This window comes from Petromyzon marinus, chromosome 5 (assembly GCF_048934315.1).
Source record: "Petromyzon marinus isolate PM22_M1 ecotype Great Lakes invasive population chromosome 5, UKy_Petmar_22M1.pri1.0, whole genome shotgun sequence".
In the NCBI taxonomy this organism is placed as follows: Eukaryota; Metazoa; Chordata; class Hyperoartia; order Petromyzontiformes; family Petromyzontidae; genus Petromyzon; species Petromyzon marinus.
This window is the reverse complement of record NC_133671.1, coordinates 19,042,876-19,062,955: the sequence shown is the minus strand read 5'-3', so window position 1 is coordinate 19,062,955 and position 20,080 is coordinate 19,042,876. Positions and strand designations below refer to the sequence as shown.

Genomic DNA, 20,080 nt, shown 5'->3' with positions numbered 1-20,080 from the left:
TCACGTGACGAGTGGTGGGGGGGACGGGTGAGTGGTGGTGGTGGGGGGAGTAGCGAGCGACGGAGTTGAGGGAGACGGCATCAGGAGACGGCATTGAGGACGTGAAGGAGTCTTTGTGTTTTTTTTGTTTGTTTCGCTCAAACATCTCGCCCCAACGTAGTAATTTAAAAAAAGGTTTTAAAGGCCGGCGCGGACTCGCTTCCATCTCCTTCACGGCAGGTGGGTCACAACTTACAAGCCGCCGTGGTTGGGGTTTGGTGTTGGTGTCGGCGACGAGGTAGGCGGAGCGGCGGGAAGGTTGTTGGTGGGGGGGTGGAGAGGAAGGTTCGTGCGGCCGCGAGGGGGGCGACGAGTCGACTGCTCGTCCCCAACTCTCGTCCCCAACTCTCGCCCCCCACCTCCCCCCCCACTGCTCGTCCGTGCGCCGAGCGACATCCGCCGTACGTAGCGACGCTTTGCCTGAAAGTTTCGTTGCGAGTGTTGCGTTGTGGTGGTGGTGTTGTTGTTGTTGTGGCGTTGTTCTCTTGCGGTGTGTGTGGGGTGGGGTGGTTAGCGCGCTACGCCGCGAACCACCGCCGAGCCGAGTTCGATTCCTGCTCTCGGGACAACGGCACCGGGGACGATCGTCCGAAGCCGGTCCTGGGCCTCCTCCTCACAGAGGTGGTGGTGATGGGGCTGGTTGGTGATGGGGCTGGTTGGTGGTGGGGCTGGTTGGTGATGGGGCTGGTTGGTGGTGATGGGGCTGGTTGGTGATGGGGCTGGTTGGTGATGGGGCTGGTTGGTGGTGGTGCTGGTTGGTGGTGATGGGGCTGGTTGGTGATGATGGGGCTGGTTGGTGATGATGGGGCTGGTTGGTGGTGGTGCTGAGGCTGGTTGGTGGTGGTGGTGGTTGGTGGTGATGGGGCTGGTTGGTGGTGGTGCTGGTTGGTGATGATGGGGCTGGTTGGTGATGGGGCTGGTTGGTGATGGGGCTGGTTGGTGATGGGGCTGGTTGGTGATGATGGGGCTGGTTGGTGATGGGGCTGGTTGGTGATGGGGCTGGTTGGTGATGATGGGGCTGGTTGGTGGTGGTGCTGGTTGGTGATGGGGCTGGTTGGTGATGGGGCTGGTTGGTGATGGGGCTGGTTGGTGATGGGGCTGGTTGGTGGTGGTGGTGCTGGTTGGTGATGGGGCTGGTTGGTGATGGGGCTGGTTGGTGGTGGTGCTGGTTGGTGATGGGGCTGGTTGGTGATGATGGGGCTGGTTGGTGATGGGGCTGGTTGGTGATGGGGCTGGTTGGTGATGGGGCTGGTTGGTGGTGGTGGTGATGGGGCTGGTTGGTGCTGAGGCTGGTTGGTGATGGGGCTGGTTGGTGGTGGTGGTGCTGGTTGGTGATGGGGCTGGTTGGTGATGGGGCTGGTTGGTGGTGGTGCTGGTTGGTGATGGGGCTGGTTGGTGATGATGGGGCTGGTTGGTGATGGGGCTGGTTGGTGATGGGGCTGGTTGGTGATGGGGCTGGTTGGTGGTGGTGGTGATGGGGCTGGTTGGTGCTGAGGCTGGTTGGTGATGGGGCTGGTTGGTGATGGGGCTGGTTGGTGGTGGTGGTGCTGGTTGGTGATGGGGCTGGTTGGTGATGGGGCTGGTTGGTGGTGGTGGTGATGGGGCTGGTTGGTGCTGAGGCTGGTTGGTGATGGGGCAGGTTGGTGATGGTGGTGGTGGCACTGGGAAGTGGTTGATGCGGGTGGTGGTGCTGGGAGTGGTGGTGGTGCTGAGGCTGGTTGGTGGTGGTGCTGGTTGGTGGTGTGCTGGTTGGTGGTGTGCTGGTTGGTGGTGTGCTGGTTGGTGGTGTGCTGGTTGGTGGTGTGCTGGTTGGTGGTGTGCTGGTTGGTGGTGTGCTGGTTGGTGGTGTGCTGGTTGGTGGTGTGCTGGTTGGTGGTGTGCTGGTTGGTGGTGTGCTGGTTGGTGGTGTGCTGGTTGGTGGTGTGCTGGTTGGTGGTGTGCTGGTGGGGAGCGGTGGCTGCGGCTACCATTCCCGCTCAGGGCCAACACCAGTGGACGATTATCCGAATCGTTCCTGAGCCCTCCCCTAGGTGGACTCGGACTCAAATGAGTGTACCTGGTGCTGTGGTTGCCACCCACTCGCCCTTTGTGTACCGTCCTGTGTAGGCGCTGCTCGCTAACAGCACTTGCCCTAACAGTCCGTTAAGGTCACAATGGGTGGGGTGGGATCTTTGTTCTTTATTTTCTTTCGGTGGTCAAGTTTACATTCGATCATTTATTTTAATCAATAAAGTTGTTTACTTTTGGGGGGAGAGTGGGGGAGGGGGCGGAAAAGTCGATCGGGAGGAAGAGTTTGACGGCAGAAAATGTCGTGGATTTGCCCTCCAACACCACCGGCGTTGCTGCTGCTGCTGTGACCAGTAACGAATTGCCACGTTCTGTTTACGTGACAAACCTTACTAATTGGCTGTGTCGGGGTTTAATTGACACGCATTTACGCGATCTAACCGAAAGAAGACCCTCCCCCAACCCACCCAGTATTATGGATGATATTGGTCACGAAAGCCTTTAACTTCGGTGTTTGAACGGTCGAGGAGGGGTGGGATGGGTGGTGGTTGTTGCGTGGCCACAAGTTTGAATGAGACGGAGTAAGGAGGCGACCGGGGTCAGGGGGGTGGTGAAGGTTGAGGAAGGGTGGCAGATAAACCGAAAGCGACATTCGGGTGCCCGTGTATCGCGTTCCAGGAAAGTTGCCCAAGTTATGAAAGCCGCCGGGGTAGTCGGTAGTCGACGTTTCGCCGCCGATTGTGGGAACGAGGGTGAGAAAAAAACATGTGATTGGCGTACCTTCACGGCCTTGGCTACTACACATGGTACACACTGTAGATATCTATACACACTCTTAAGTAAGTAGCATACAATCGTATACAAATACCCCCCCCCCCTTCCCGCGTTATAGCCGTTTAAAGGGATGTTGGGACAAGAGTTGTTATCGAGGACCAACTAATTTTGATTTGAAGCTTTCGTGTCTGCAGGAATCCATACTATTTGGTTCTTTCGGTAAAGTCACGTAGGTTGAAACAAAAATAATAGATCACGACGTTTCAGCAGTTTTTTTTTTCTTGCTGTGGTTGTCCCACCTGATGACGATTGCTTGCGTTGCGATCGAAACGTCGTCATCTGTTATTTTTCTACCTACGTGACTTTACCGAAAGAACCAAAGAGTATGGAGTAGCAACTATTTCAGGCTGCCGCCACTGCCAAACGAAGACGGGATGGGGGGTGCTGGGTGGGCAGCACCACGTCCGGCCACATTTGTCAACCCGGTGGGCGATGTTTGTATTATGCGACACGCTGCCACCACGCAACTCGTTTTGAGGCCGAGTCGACCTAGGGGGGAGGCGCAGTACGAGATTATGCTCGTAGCAAAGTAGCATATGCTACGGGCCCCACACTTTTCAAGTGCTCCGGTTCAGTGATTCTGCACTTGCTCTATTACTATTATTAGTACTATTATTAGTACTATGATGACTTGAACTTTTATGAACGACTGGGTGTTTGAGGTTAGCGATTTGTCGTATTTATATGGCTGTATAGCGAATGAAAAAAAGATACAATTTACTATGCAAGTTATTTTATATATATATTTTTGTCTTTTTTATTTAGGGCCCCTTTATAACATTTGCCACAGGCCCCGCACTCGCTTAATCCGGCACTTGGGAGGCCCCCAGGGACCGGTTCTTGCAGCCGGGTGGGTCCCCGCTGTTGGCCCTGAAGGCGACTTCGAGTGGCCGGGTTCGTTGCGCGATTACGCTGATCACTCCCACCACCACCCTCCACACGTGTTCACTCACAACCACTCCTCCCACCACCACCACCCTCCACACGTGTTCACTCACAACCACTCCTCCCACCACCACCACCCTCCACACGTGTTCACTCACAACCACTCCTCCCACCACCACCCTCCACGTGTTCACTCGCAACCACTCCCACCACCACCCTCCACACGTGTTCACTCGCAACCACTCTTCGCACCACCACCACCCTCCACACGTGTTCACTCGCAACCACTCCTCCCACCACCACCACCCTCCACACGTGTTCACTCGCAACCACTCCTCCCACCACCACCCTCCACACGTGTTCACTCGTGTGCTAGCGCTCGACTCGGACATTTCATTTCTATCGGAAAAGTGGGAATGAGCAGTTGCTTTTACGTAGAATGGGTGCTGCTTTTTTTTCAACTTGTCTCAAAATAGGTCGGCCCTTTTTTTGTTAATCGGTGCCCATTTCCTGAAATTATTTGTTGGCACTCATTTGCACGCGCGATCCGGGTGAACGACGGGTGAACACGTCGTATTATTATCTTTTATATGTTTACCATACTCTAGATATTCACAATGGAATTGTTTGTTATTTTTTTTATTTAGCTGTGCCGAGTGGTGCTCATAAGTGGCGCGTTAATTGTAATAGTGTTGCACGTCGCGGCATATATAAACATATATATAACGTGTAGCAAATATATAAAAACAAACAGGCAATTCAACTTCACCTTTTCTCAATATTGTTTCCTCTCTCCACTCAATCGGAGTGTCTGCTTGCTTAGTCTTCATTCCTTGCCTGAGCCTTGCATGTCCACCCCACATTCCTTCATATCGTGGTTTATCATTTCAAACCATCTCTTTTTTAACTTGCCTCTCAGTTCCTGGGGGGTGCTTGCCTCTAACCACATTCGTTACACTTGCCATCTGGTATTTTTTTAAATTATCATATTCGGAGTTTCCGCAAAATTAATTATGCTGTTGATATACTGTAATAATATACAGTGCTGTATCAATGAATTGCAAAGACATTTTAAAAAAATCGGATTAGAGCCCCCATTGAAGTGACTGTACGTTATTTTGCAAGGGGAATGTTTTGGGTAGAGCTCAAGAGCAGCGTGCTACGAGTGAACTGAGCGTGGTCATCAAAACGGGGAATGAAGAACAGCGGAGCGCCAAAGATACAACAACAACAAAAATGTCACATTTTGTATTTGAAGGTTTACCACAAAATATTGATTTTCAGAAACGAGAAAGGCCTGCTTTTGATTCCTGACTCTGGTACGTTCCTGTCCTGAGCTAGCGCCGTTCTCCCATCTTCTGCGTGGGTTTCCTCTGGGTGTTCTATGTTTTTATAGCAAAGAAGAACGCAATGTTACTGGTATTGGCCAAATATCAGAATGATCAGCAAATACCTGCAAACTACTCCAGTTGGGATTACACATTGCAACATTTTCCATGACTACATTTTGCATGGCTATATTTTCTCCCGCTATAAATGTCCAAACGATGGGCCGCTTTGTTGAGCTATCATTTGTGGCCAGGTCGCTTCTGAGAAATAAGTGAATACCCCAGTGGGGTTTGCCTGGAAAGATGGGGATGGTTTCGTTTTATTTGTGTGTTTGGGTTATATGTTTACCTTGTACTTTCTCACGTTTTTGTATTGTAACGTTCTTAACCGCTCCTCCTGGATATCTGTTAAAACGAGCTTTATAGCTAATCGGATTCCTCCAGAATAAATAAACATTCAGATGAGTGTGAGAACTTGGCAGGACTCTCCTGAAAGAGCCTTGATATTCAGCGAGACTTCCTTGGGTAAACAAGTATAATACAAATAATGATAAAGGAGGTAACTATGGTATTTTAAGCCATGGCTTACATTATAAGGGTCAGTAAGGCAAATGCTCAGAATGCACACAATCGTGGCGAATCTCGGAAGCTGTGCAGAGGTGAGTCTAGTTAGTATTTGGTTGGGTGAACAACAGGGCTTGCCAGGTATTGTAGGCATGGCGCTGCTAGGTGTAGGCCAGGAGATGCCGAGTGAGTGTCATCTCCTCGTATGCAGAGTGGTGGGTTTTCTCAGGGAGTTCCACATTAAGCCAAATTCTCATGAATGGAATTGACCAAACATCCCAGTGCAGAAGAATAGGCTTTATCCTTGCTGGCAACAACACAGGTGTTAAGGTGTTCAAATTTCGAAATAGACACCTATATATTGCAAGGCATCCAAGTTTGCATTAACCACACATACTTGTGGCAAAACATGCAAATACATGTGTAATGACGACTTGACACACTTCTCTTGAGATGGCACTTCATTGAAGACACGTTCACTTGACATCAGGTGGAGATCCCAGTACAGCAGCCCAGAGTCTCCCGCGCATCTTCCCCTTATATACCAACTCGAGGCCACGCCCCCCTTCTCGATCATTCTCGCTGACTCTGGACGCTCGCTCCATCGGCAGACTCCACCGTCCTCTTCGTCGCCTGACTAAGCTCCGTTCTCGAACATTCCCGTAGCCACCAGTCCCTTCGCACTCACAACTGATACCCCTGTCATTACCTCCCGTGGCCACTAGTGCATTCGTACTGAAGGCTGACTCCCCTGTCATTACCTCCCGTGGCCAATAGTCTCTTCACACCACATGCAGGCTGTATTGTCATTACACATTCATCCATTGCCTTTGAAACTGATTGGCCTACACCAGAGACAGCCTTCTTTATGGCTCTTCACAAGATAGTTACATTCTGAAAGACAGGTCGCACAGTAATTACTTAAAATGAGGTCAACCTAGACGTAGAAGCACTTCTTCAATCTACTGATTAGTACTCAAATGTGAGGCTTAAAAATAAAGCCGTGCCTCAAGTCGCTACAACCGCTTACATAATAACAGCACTCCTAATTGCTTTGCAAGTCAGGACACTACGCTTGGTAGGGGACGTTGTTGCGTTCCAACCCATCCTGAAAATCATGCTCTGAAGGACACGTTTTAACATTTGTTAAATAATGCTCAGTGGAACTACATGAAACACCACTTCTGACAATGAACACTTGTTTTCTCCTCATGGGTTCTTAAAGCCACTCCTCAGGAATGCAAAAAAACAGACAATGTGGATCTGTGCTTGTTGGGATAGAAGATTGTTCTGGCAGGATAAGTTAAACCCAGCCATCGTATTATTCCCGTTCTCAAACACTTCTGCTGTTCGCTGGACACTTACTTAGCTGGCTTACGTAATATAGAATCCATTTTATGGTTTACATTTTCACTTTAAAGTTATCCGTGTTCCTGTCAATAATTTGTAATTTTCACGCGGTAAAACCTGAATATGGTAACTTTAGTGATGATAATACCTTTTAATGCAAATTAAATTCCACTTTTTGTTCCCCTGGCACTCCAAGGCTTATATCCCACAGGCTGCCTTTCAACAAACATGTTGACGCCTCTTCACTTAAATGTCTCTCTTTATGGACCTACACGGTGTAACTCACTCGCCAACAGTCAGGGACTTGGGAGTCCATAATTGATTTTGAAATCACCACTAGAGACAACAAAAAAAATAGTAATCTTTACAATTTCTCAATTGGTACATGCTTGTTCATTTTTAGTTTGAATGTGCATATTTCCTCTTTTAAAAAAGATTTGATTTATTAAAATAGCAGTTGTAGCCTGACAGTTTTTTTTTTATAGGGGCCATCCATTTAGTACGTACGCAAAAATCTGTCAAAACTTGACCCCTCCCCCCCCCCCCCTGTACGCGTGCGTACTTTGTACACCCCCCCCCCCCCCCACCTGCGTACGTACACTTGACGTATCCCCCCCCCCCAAAACCTATAGAACGGCCGATATTTAATCCACGCAGAAACGATCAAGGATTAATAATATTAACGTGTTTAAGCAATTACATTGTCAGTAGACCCCCCCATACGCAAGCGTACACATTTGGGTTAACCCCCCTCCATGCGTACGTACTAAATGGATGGCCCCATATTTGTATTCCTGTAAAGTGCAGTGGGACAACTTTTTCTAAAGGTGCTATTTTAGTGTTTTTTTTATTATAAAATTGCTTTCAATAACGACCGCATGGCTGCGTTGAATTGAATCCTTAACTCCGTGAGAAATCATTCCGAGCCTCCAACACACGCATTCACTTAAACGTAAATATTTTTGTAAATATTTTTTCTCTTCTCGAAATTGGAATGTCAATGAGGAATTAAACCATACCCCAGCGGCCACTGTGTGGGTTTGCAATGAATGTCAACGACCCAGGCACAGCAAAAGGGAAAAAATGTTTCTACAATTTGACTCAAAAACACAAACTCACAGCTCACAGGTCCTGTTATCGGCAGTCTTGTACATGACCGAGTGGAAAAAACATTGGTCCAAAGAACCAGGACAAACAAACCGATGGAACCGTTGTGACAAACACAGCGGGAACGTGACCGCCGCCCTGTTACTGCCGCAGATTTCCGAACCGCCGCCCGGGGAGATGAAGCTCAACAAGCGGTGCCTGACGTACTACGCCAACTGCGACTCGCCCGTCGACCGTCAGGGCTACCTGCGCAAGAAGGGCGAGGTCCACACGTCCTACCAGCGCCGCTGGTTCGTGCTCAAGGGCAACCTGCTCTTCTACTTCGAGGCACAAGGCGACCGCGAGCCGCTGGGCGTCGTGGTGCTCGAGGGCTGCATGGTCGAGCTGTGCGATGCCGCCTCCACGGACTTCGCCTTCGCGCTGCGCTTCGAGGGCGCCGGCTCGCGCACCTACACGCTGGCGGCGGGCGACCAGGACGAGCTGAAGGCGTGGGTGCGCGCGCTCACCACCGCCAACCACGGCTACATGCGCACGCTGGCGTCCGAGCTGGAGCAGCAGTACCTGCTGCTCGTGGGGCTTGAGGGGGCCGACCCCACGTTGCTCGAGGATCAGGGGCCGGCGGTGAAGCTGGAGAGAACCAGGAAGGTCAACGGTGAGTGGCGGCAGCGGCAACGGGTTTCTGTTGTTGTGTCAAGATCGTCGGTTTAGTCCCACCGCTGCCACCGTCAGTGCCCACAGGATTCTTATTATTCGTGACGGTGATTCCTTTCGGGGCACGGGAGCTGTGGGTTTAAAGGGTGCGCAGAGAGAGCTTTAAGACATGCACTATGTGCTCTACCCTGCAACCTGCCTCTCCTAGGATCCTCTACCCAGGATTCTGGCTAAGGGTGGTAGGTGATGGCTTTGGTTGAGCACCGGGGCCAGCACCACTGAAATTGTGGGTTCGAAACCAGGCAAGCACCTGTTATAAAATTGAATTCTCAGCCCAGTCACCAATGACTGCACAAAAGAACATCTCGTCAACATTTTTTTTTGACCAGATGGAACTCGATTCCATAACTCTGGATAATTACAGGTTTCATATTGAGCAACAGTCTTTGCAGTGCATAAAAATGTGTGCTATTAGCATGGATAAGTGGCCCAATGAAATTACTTTGAAAGTAGTTCTCTGACGTCATCTTTCTGGAGCTGTTCTGCGACACGTGGTCGTGGTTCACCGCAAGAGGTCCAAATTGTAATGTATTCGCCTCGTTGCACGATGTCACGAGAACAATTGTGGCAGAGAAACAAAAAGAGGCAACTAATGTAAATTCCAAAATGCCATTTTTCAACGTTTCCAGGGATGTTGAGGAAACACTTCAGTTTTGTGTCCAAACTAATACTAGGGGCTAATTTAAAAATTTGGCAGATTGTCAGCGTTGCGAAAGCCCCTTGTGGTCCGATTGCTTTTCATTTGCGTCACAGGGCCGTTAGTTTTGGCATCCTAAACATGATTATTTTATTTTAGTATTTGAGCTTGAGTGTTTATCATGTTACCCTTGAAACTATCGTATAGCACTGCAGACCAAAGTTGGCCTTCAGAAAATCACTGCCACTTAAATTTTGTTTGGCACGGTTTAATTTTGCACTGTCTGGCTTCAGCAAGGTCTTTCTGATTATTGGCAGGGCCACTTTCGTTCTGTATTTTGTCACAACTTGGGGGCAAATTTCCTAGCACAGTGCATCTCGCCGGCAATAAAAAAAAACGTCCTCTTGAGTCACATGGTGACGGCATACGTTTTGTTTGTGTTTTAATGGTTTCCAGCGAAGGCATTAATGCATTGAAAATATTAATGTATTAGCTCCTATCCATCTGCCTGTAGCATGGCGGGGGGGACGCGTTGGGGGGAGGGGGTCATGATAACTCTTGTAAAGATGATGGATTATAAATTGATGACATCACAGACCATGTGCGCACGTTGTTACATGCACCATAGTCTTACTATGTCATATTTCGCATGCCAAGTGTATTTTGCCACAGGTAAATACCGTTTGGGTAAACAAATAATAATTTTAGATGGGGACCAGGTTACATCTTGTCACCTCGTTGTGCACCTTCAAACGTGACATGACTGTCACGAAGTAAATCTGTGCGAGAACAAACGCATGCTGGAATGTGGCTGCAGAATCCACACATCGGCGTGATTTTTCTTCCTTGTTCAACCCCACCAGGGCCACTGAAGGGCAGGTACAGCAGCGTGCCATGGGACACTGACGCCGCCAACGCCCGACCTCGGGCCTCCACGGAGGCGCCGCCGCCCCCCGCTAAGCACACGCCCCGCCGGTCGCATACGGTGAAGGCCCCCGGCAACGACGACACTTCATCGCGTCCCCTGCAGCTGCCCCCCTCGCCGAGCCTGCTCCCGTCTGCCTCGTGCCACAACCTCAGGAACGGTTTGCTGCCCATCAGCTCCGCTGCGGGCGGCGACGAAGCCGCCGATTCGTCGGGCCCCGAGGCCCAGCCAAATTTCCTGCGGCTACACCAGCAGTACGGCGCCGCCGTGTGCCAGCTCAGGGAGCAGTGGAAGCACAGCCTCGCCAGCGACGCTCGGGTCGGCCCGCCGCCGCCGCCGACCCAGTGATCGCGAAAGCCTCGAATCGTGAGCGTTGATTGCGCGCGCGCTAAACTCTCAAGGAGCTCGCCGCAGTGGGAAGTCGCGCAGCGCACTGCTCGGCACCGATAGGCTACGTCCCTCCATCTTTCAGGTCAGCAAATCTGTGGGACTGTGAACGACCGCGTGAAGATTGCCCGCCGTCTCTTTTTATTCTTATTTTTGTTTGTTAAAACGTGGTAACTGTCGGGTGAGCTGTGGTCATTTGTTTTTATGTCACTGTAATGGTATCCGAATTTGGCCAGGGACTTCCTTGGATACAAGTTAAGAATAGAATGTGCGCCTGTGTCCCTGCGCTGTTGAAATCCCAGAGCCTTTCTAGTACGCGGGTATTAAGTTTGTGCCCAAATAAACGATGGCACTTTATCCGGGCGCTTTATCCGGGCGTGGGTGCGAACCCTCGGCCCCCCCCCCCCTCAAGCACAGGGAGTTTAACTGTAACGTCGCAGTGCAGTCCCTTTGGTTTCGCGGTGCCAGTGCTGTTTTTGGCTGAGATAGCTCTGTGACGTCCTCTTCCATGGGCCCCGATGTCAGACACGAATAATTGCACTGTTTGACGAGAGACGAGAACACGTTTACTTGGTTCTCACGATGTGATGACGACAGCACAATTGATCTAACATTTTGGTGGGAACGAGATTGCCCCGAAGGCTCACTTGTTGTTCTACTTGCTATCTACAAGAGAGCCCTAATGAGCACCCAGTAAGAATCATGTATCATTTCCATGCAACATGATTAATTAATAATTTAATATAGATGTACGGGACGATGCATTTATATTATAATGGTGAATGCATATGGTAAAAAAAAAACTCAACACATTAGTCAATAACATTGTGGCCTTAAAAGGAAAAAAATATATCTATAATGGGCGGCGTTTTGAGCAATAGCTCTTCTTTATAGCACAAGAAGGAGCATTTCCAGAAATGTCACGTATATTTTTCCTTTATAAGTCCACAGTGTTATTGACGAATATTTGTTTTGTTGTTTTTATTTGTGCTTGAGTGCCTCTGCCAACGCATTAGCAGCATCGCCAAATAATTTGTTCAATAACTCACCGGGAGCAATCCCCGTCACCTTGACTTTTAATGCTTTTATTCCCACTAACGAAGCCTTAAAATGTATGTCCCCGAATAATGTGTTACATTGGAGATCACCAAAGAGACTAGTCCAGTCTCGCCGTCGTCAGCTGTGTTTCCAACATTGTATTTATATTTCACCTGCCAAGCATATTATCCTTTCCACCAGTTTTCTCAAATGTTTTGCACAATATATATTAAAAAAAGATTTCTTACACAAAACTAGTGCTACGTTTGGCATATTTATCGTTAAACAATATTCTGCAATCATTTTAATGTGTTTCCAAAATGAATTACATGCTTGGGACACATTTCAATATTTACTACTTGCACAATTATTTGCAGGAACACAGCTGATGTTGATTCCACAGCGAGAGTGGCAGATAAATAAGCGTGACTGGATTTTCCATTTGCTCGGTCACACCATAGTGACCTTATTACAGTTTATTCAAGGAAACTCCTGAGAATCGACCGATGTGAACTAAGCGTGGCAAGTTACAAGCGAGTGGCGAGTTTGTGATTTTGGCTATGACACCAGTGTGCTGCGAACCTACCTTTGTGAATGTTAACTTCACAGGGTCTTCATTTTCACAACCTTCGTCGTAACAGCACTTTGGATTCACCCATTTTTATCTTCTTCAATATGTTTGATCGTTTTCCAATCTCTCAGTCCCCATGACAAGACCACCGCATGCCTTTTAATGGTTATGTAATGACAAATTGTGTTTGAAGCGATGATAATGCACTGCACTTGCCTGATGATTGCTAAGCATTTGAATATCACGTGACACATCCTTGATTTGAATCGGTGCTCTGTACGTTATGCGAGAGATGTGCCTGGCAATCGTAAGGCACGTGCAGCGTGTAACTAACTTGCATGTGAAACGAACGTAAGATTGGCAAATACGGAGAGGTATACCGTAATGGGTCACGAGGACGGGAGTTTGGGAAAACTGATGTAGATGAACATTTGGAGTTCGGAGTTGAGGACAATGAATTCAGGTTCTGCTTGAACGTAACAAAGGAAGTATCGCCCGATTTTGCGGGTAGGTACGGATTCGACCACGAGTCTTATGGGAGAGACCACACAAGGGAGTCGAACATGCTTCCTCTCAGGTACGAGCTGGGGGAGCTGTAATTCAGTGCTGTCTAGAATACAGTTGCAAGTGGTGAATGCAGTCCCCCTGTATCACACAAATACATAGAGGCACTGCTAGTTTTTTTTTCTGCCCAGGGTAGGCAATGTAAATAAAGGCCCGAAACTCATTGTCAATCCGCTGCTGAAGAGGGAGGTCTTCCCACGCCATGTTGATCATAAGGGTTGTTTGGTCACACGTCACTGTGCTGGCCATTGCCATTATAAATGGAGGTATCACACTTGCTGAATTACATTTTCAAAGGCGCGTGCGGTGTACCGTATATAATCTCATTCGAAGTGCGGACACGTCTAGAGTCTATAAGGTGTGTTGGGGAAAGTCGTGGAGGTACATGTACAATTGAATGGACACTACATTTATGTTTACATTGTCTTGAGGTATTCAATGAAAGTGCATACACACACATGGCAGAGAAACTGGAGAATGAGCTGAAGGTATTCATTGTGTTTGGTATTTTAATGCCTCCATGTCGCTGCATTGTTATTGTTTGTTTACATGACAAACCTTACCAATTGGCTGTGTCGGGTGGTGGCAGGTATAACGACACATTTATCTGATCTGACAAAAAAACTGATGGTTATTGCCAGACGTCTAAAATGCCTCATCCAACCAGTTTTGACAACTCCACGTGTGTGTGTGTGTGTGTGACATTTCCTTTATTTGCGTTTGTGATGGGGTGATGTAAAAATTGTGTATTGCACTACAACTCTGGCTGTCCGGCTTCGAGCTAACTGGATCCTTCACGTGACGTTGGTACATGGCGTCTGAACCTGCCTCGGTCGGGCCTGACCTTGCGAGTCTCAAAATGTTATGGCGAGAGCCTTGTGCGGTTTATGACCTCGCCAGAGTGCTCCCGTGTGCATGAAGCTGCCCGCGTGGAACTTGCCCCAAAAATGGGTTTTGCACACCGAATGAGGTATGTTATTGTCTATGTTGCAAAGCACATGCCCTGGGTCTGGCATGTTTAAATACTCCTTGTGCCTGCTCGGTTTAATTTGTGTGAAAAATTTTCAGAGGAAACTCGTTTCTCAGTTTCATTTACAATGCCGAACATAGGCCCGTGACGATGAATCAATTTATCATGGAATTTCACGCTCTCACAATGCACGCGTTGAATGGTGCGTGTAAAAAATAGTTCGTGCAAACTTTAATAAATTGTATGCAAATGTGACTTCAAGGTGAATGGAATTAAGACGGCAGAACATACAAAGTTGACGATGTAAAATAGACAGAAAATACTCAATTGTAACCCCAGAATTCTTCCGGGGGGAAGTGATGAATTATTACACTTCTACATAAATGTGTATTTTTAGAATGAAACTTCCCACAGGTTATGAATGCCTTAAAAGTGATGTTCCTTTACCAGCAATATCTTTGCAGGTGCTTAGCCTGCTGGCCTCAATGTCAGGGTTGGTTTTTATTATTGGCTGGGGTTTGCAAGCCGGAAATGCAAATAGCGTCTCGCGTTTTCATTACTTTAGATCAAATTATTGCCGTGTTTAATAATGTTATATTGTTTTAGTGTAGCGTGCGCGTGTTTGTGTGTTTAATGAAGTACAGTGCGAGTCATCTTGAATTTCGCTTCGCTTCTCTTTTTGTTGTTGTGTAACTGCTGTCCAACGGCATGTTCGGGGTGCGTGTCCCCCTCCACGCCGCTGGCTCGTACGAACACGTAACTCGCAATGTCCGCGCATGGTCCTTTGTTAATCCGCTGTTGGGTGATGACCTCCCCAACGCCTCGCGGGTCACAGGGATAATTTGACCGTACTTAAACTAAACTTTTTTTATTTGACCAGGTAAGGCCCACTAATCTACGTAGCTCTTTTTTCCCGAAGCGACCTGGCCACATATGATAACTCGACAAAGTGGCCTATCCTGTGGAAATGTATAAGTGGCGGAGAAAACTGGAGGACCCGGAGGAAAATCCACGCGACCGCGGGGAGAACATGCAAGCTCCAAATATTCAGGCGTCAGAGTCGGAATCGAACACACGACCTCCTGCATACCAGGCGAGGATGTTAACACCGTGGCGCCTACTGACGAGATGGCGCTGTCAAAATACACACACTTCGTTAAATGTTAAACCAGTCGCGGTGTTGGTGATGAGTATCAACAGTATGAAAGCAGGGGTGCCTTGTGCTGTGAAACACAAGCTGTGTTTGTAAATATGGACAGAAGAAATCTGTAATCCCAATCACAACACGAAATTAAGCCCGTTATTCGCCAGACTCTTGAGTCCATTCTAATTACACTTATAGCAGCATTACAATGATGTGAAATTAATTCATAATGGAATGACACAATTACGATAGTAATTGATCCTAGATCTGGCCTTTTTAACTGTGTAATATTGTTGAGTTCAGTTGCCTGTCAGTGCTGCGAGCGTTGTGTTTGGTAAAAAAAAACATTCGTATTTGTGACTGCAACTTTAAATGAGCAAATTGTCATTGGTGTCATCGGATGCTCACATGTCACTTTTTCATTTTTAATTAAAGAAAGATAAGTTTTATATTTTTATTATTTTATTGTTTCCCTTCTACGTGACTTTACCGAAAGAACCAAGAATATAAAGATGACGTGTGTGTGCGCTTGTCAACGCTTACATTCTCCAATTACCTTGTTGCCGCTTTTCAGAATTGGAACCGAACATGAGGTTAACTGCGGCTCCATTGACCCACGGGCTTTTGTGGGGTCCTTATGCCCCCACACACACACACACACACCCTTTCATTGCACAATTCACTTGGAACCAGCGTTTGTGGGAGCTAGACCGACGAAAAGGCGCAGTGTTCGTGCGCATTGCATATTAGGTTACGGGTACCAGGTAGTGAGGTAACGTGTGTGCAAGCACTGGCCACGACAGGGCCTGGTTTCATGGCTGTTTCTCATAGCTACTGCCTCCAGTTTCCATTTTTTTTTTAATAGCCGGGGTGCGGCATGGGTGGGCGGCGGGGGAGATCTCGTGACACCAGCATGTGCCGAGGGCATGCGTTCTTCCCTTCCTCTCAAAACCACTCGCTTCCTGTTGTTTGGATTTTCCTGAACGTATCTCCCCCTCCACCCCCCACCCACTTACCCCCGCCCCCAATCATAACATTACCGCGCGCATTCATGTCTCCTGATGGAGATATACCGGCTGCCGTTGACACTGTGACGCGGTAGCGCACGGCAGCCCCCACTATGGGGACTTCCCCCAGCAGTCTGTGCTGTCGATTTCCCTTGCCCCATGTTTCAAGTTCAGTGCTCAACCAGGGGTGGGCAAATTTTTTGACTCGCGGGCCACAATGGGTTCTAAAATTTCACAGAGGGGCCGGGCTAAGAACAGATGGATGGAGTGTTTGTTTGAACTAATATAAATGACATGTAAAAATCATTACGTGAAAGGATTTGGCCTTTGACAGGTAGCAAAGCATTTATTTGCAAGGCAATTTAACAAATTGCACGAACGTGAACAATACAAAAACATGTCGTAACTCCCGGTCAAAGTGCGCCATCTAATGGGGAAATGGGGGCATTACAGGAGAAAGGTAAAATTTAATTTAATAATATTATTTGGACAAGTTCGGCGGGCCGGATTAAAAAGCCCAAGGGGCCGTACTTTGCCCATGTCTGGGCTACACCAACCCTCTCTCCTTTTACGTCTCTGTCTATGACCATGGCCCGCCTCTTAGCTGTCAAACAGTGCCCGCTGCGTTCCGTACACACAAGTTCTCGACATGTTGCATTTAGATTATATTTGAATAGGTTACTTGAGTGGCACGGAACAAGTAATGGAATAGATGGGGATACCGATTGGTGAGATGTCTCGCCATGTCCTGCAGGCAGTGCCGTGATGGAAAGCAACACAAATATAACAATGTATCGTAAACGACTTTGTCAAACTAAATTTCGATAAAAATTTTAACAAACATCTTTTTTTAAAAGGGCTTCATGTTGCAGTTATGTTTCCCAAGTGTTTGCTGTTTTAACCTGAATGTACAACATCACTCGCATCTGTGCGCGCACGCGTTCCGGTCTTTGCTTCGTGTCTGATCTGCGTTGAAACTGTGGTGTATTCATTTGGTAAATAACATATGTTGATGACACTTTAAAAAAGAAACGAATCTTTCAGCACGGAACATTGGATGCACATTTTCAACTGTTTTTATTTTACCAGGTAAGGCCCACTGAGCCGTACAGATATTTTTCAGAAGCGACCTGGCCACAAATGATCGCTCAACGAAGTGGCCCATCGTCACGTGGAATTAATTTATAGCAGCCAAATATTCTGAACGCGTGATGTCGATTATAAATGTGGAGGGAACAACCGGAGGACCCGGAGAAAAATCCACGCGACCACGGCGAGAACACGCAATCTCAAAACATACATGGGGTCGGGATCGAACCCACAACCTCCTGTATAGCAGGAGACGTAGTTAACGCCACGCCGCGTGGCCAGAATGTATAGTTTTAAGTATTTTGGGCCACACTGATTATAGTTTGTGTTAAATCTCACTTGAGTCGACTGCAATCCATTCTGGCCAACTCCGGGTTGGTGTCGATGTGAGTGGAGAGTTTACCGTGTACAGTAGCACCACCTTCACGGTGAAGGAATTAAAATGTCACCATGACGAGTTGCAGCACTCCTATGGTCATGGGTTCTAATGTCGAATTAAACAAACTAGATTATTAAACCGGATTGTCAAGTGTAGCAGGTTAGTCATATCAACCCCGATTCCCGATTGATGACACAACAATCATACAAAATGTTGTTCATTCATGTTTAATACTCTTGAGCTTTGAAACATTTAGGTTTCATTTCTAAAGAACACTCATGACAGGGAATTCTGCTGTGGATAGAGAGCTATTGACACTTATCTTACCAAGGAGGCAGATTGGAAGTTTTTTTTATTCTCAGGATCCATAATTTAACGAATTGTCACATTCGAAGAGGCTTTTTTGCCTCCATATTCACAATTTAATCTCGGTGCCACACTCGATTTATTTTTCCGTACATCTAGATTCATATTTTGGTGCGATCGGATCAAATGAACAGGCATTGAATGCCCCTTTGTTGACTCGGTTTGCTGCGATGTGGCGATACTGGGGTACACCGTAGGACAATCGTCTTGGATAATCGTGCCATCCAATCGAGACAAGACAGCAATGATGATGATGCACCAGCGAGTGGTGACTGGAGTCAGGTGGAGGTGGGGGGGGAGATAAGTTTTGTGACTTGTACACCAAAAACATTGTTATCTCATGGATTAGATTTATCTCCGCCGAATCGTGACAGATGCCGCTACCTCCGCGCATTTTAATTTGCGCACAGTCTTCAATTTTCCCCATTGTCATGGCAACAATAAATAAGCGTCGGTGGTGACGAATCCCACGTTTTAATTACCGAGCAGGCAGCATCTGCCGGTAATATCAATCTCGGGGCCGTCCGCCCTCTGCACGGCGTTCTTTGGGTACATTGTATCTCAACATTGCCATCATCATCGTCGTCGTCTGCCATGATCAATCCACTGCTGCATGAATGCATCCTCGGGCCGTCGCCAACTCGAACGACCCTGCAATGCACGAACGAAACGACTGAATCGCTCCTTCATTATTCCTGTGCATCGGTCATCGTCCTTTCGAGCGACTCGTCCTCACCCAACCCAACTTGCTGCTGTTCTGCCTGACAACACCTGGGCTACAAAGGAGATACACGAAGCATGCTAAGGTTTGAACCCATCGGCGGAAGATAACGTCTCACCTTTAGACGCTTTAAAGCTCTCGCGTTATAAAATTAATTGCATTTTAGCACGGGACATCGGTGTGTTGGATACATATTTTAAACGAATTTGTTTTTACCAGGCAAGGCCCACTGAGCTACATAGCTCATTTATCAGAAGCGACCTGGCCATCACAAATGATAGCTCAACGAAGTGGCTTATCATCGTGTGAAAAATGTCTAGCAGCCAAATACTCTTAAACGCCTCATGTTGATTCTAAATGTGGAAGGAAAACCCAGAGGACCCGAAGAGAAAAATCCACACGACCACGGGCAGAGAGACACACAAACTCCAAACATGCAGCAGGCGTCAGGGTTCGGATGAAACCCACGACCTCCTGCACACCAGGCAGGTTTGGCCATGTTTGTTGTAGTACGGAGTTAGACTGATGGCCTTAATCGAAAGTTGTCTTGTGGTCGTTGTTGTTGTTTCACTTGCATCCCACTGGGATTTTTGCACACAACGTTGGTGTACGGTGCTTTTTTTAGGAATATTTTGCTGGTTTTTTTTCTGGATTTTCTGTTTGCACAGTCACACACATAGTCACTTTAAGATGTTTTTCTTGTTCGTGTTTTTATTTGTTGTGGTTGCACCCGATTCAAGAGCCGAATGGCTCACAGGGCTATACCAAAATAAATGGAACTGAACACCAGGCGAAGTAGCGAACATCTTGCCACCTTCACGCATCTCGCCAATCGTAGTACCGTAGTGGTCGTAGTCATTGGTCAATCCACGCTACGATTCACCAGTGCAAGAGCCCCGTAGAGTGACCTTGTCTGAAGAGCGGAGAGGATGGGGCGCGTACAAAGAACTCATTCGGTCGACGACACACAATCATGAACTTTAATCAAATGTTCGACGTGGCGAGGGCAGAGTGAGCAACGATACGATACATTGTCCGTCGTGCATTCTGCTCTGGATCTGTCTGCGTGGATGAGGATGGTCGGCGTCGCAGCCTTTGGTACCGGTGTTAACAATTGCACCAATATTTGTAAAAAAAAATGTAATTGTGTGGGGCTCAGTCTTCAGCACCATGCAGCCCTCGTCCCACTTCTACGGGGACCGCCAGATTGATATGCGTCCTTGATTTAAAAGCCAGGTTATAATTAATTCAAATGTGACATCTATAGAACTTATTAGTACACGTTATTTCTGTGTGTGCTTTAAACAACCCACATCCTTGTTGAGATAGATTGTATTTTTTATATATATATAAGGGTTATATATATTTTTTATATCATAAAGGAACGGGCTTACACTGGATACAGTAATCGATTAATGCGATTTAACCAGATTCTCGAGATCCCAATGTTCGGGTTA

General features: G+C 47.6%; 1 protein-coding gene across 4 annotated transcripts; it reads left to right on the top strand.

Annotated features, from left to right (window-relative positions):
• Positions 1–20: 20 nt before the first annotated feature.
• Positions 21–15,510, top strand: PHETA1 (PH domain containing endocytic trafficking adaptor 1). 4 transcript variants are annotated; one of them, XM_032947268.2, is made up of 4 exons: positions 21–219; positions 3,671–3,774; positions 8,268–8,766; positions 10,326–15,510. In XM_032947268.2, the coding sequence occupies exons 3-4, from the start codon at positions 8,292–8,294 to the stop codon at positions 10,733–10,735; spliced, it is 885 nt and encodes a 294-aa protein (XP_032803159.1). In that variant the 5' UTR covers positions 21–219; positions 3,671–3,774; positions 8,268–8,291; the 3' UTR covers positions 10,736–15,510. The 4 variants fall into 4 exon arrangements, with proteins under 4 accessions (XP_032803159.1, XP_032803158.1, XP_032803157.1 ...); XM_032947267.2 differs by having other exon boundaries at positions 3,646–3,774; XM_032947266.2 differs by lacking the exon at positions 3,671–3,774.
• The last annotated feature ends 4,570 nt before the right edge of the window (positions 15,511–20,080 follow it).

What these genes read in the sequence shown, in the direction of transcription:
- PHETA1 (XM_032947266.2), top strand. Translation starts at nt 8,292, where the DNA reads ATGAAGCTCAACAAGCGGTGCCTGACGTACTACGCCAACTGCGACTCG. An exon ending in GAGAACCAGGAAGGTCAACG is followed by an intron (nt 8,767 to 10,325) that starts GTGAGTGGCGGC and finishes CAACCCCACCAG; the next exon opens with GGCCACTGAAGGGCAGGTAC.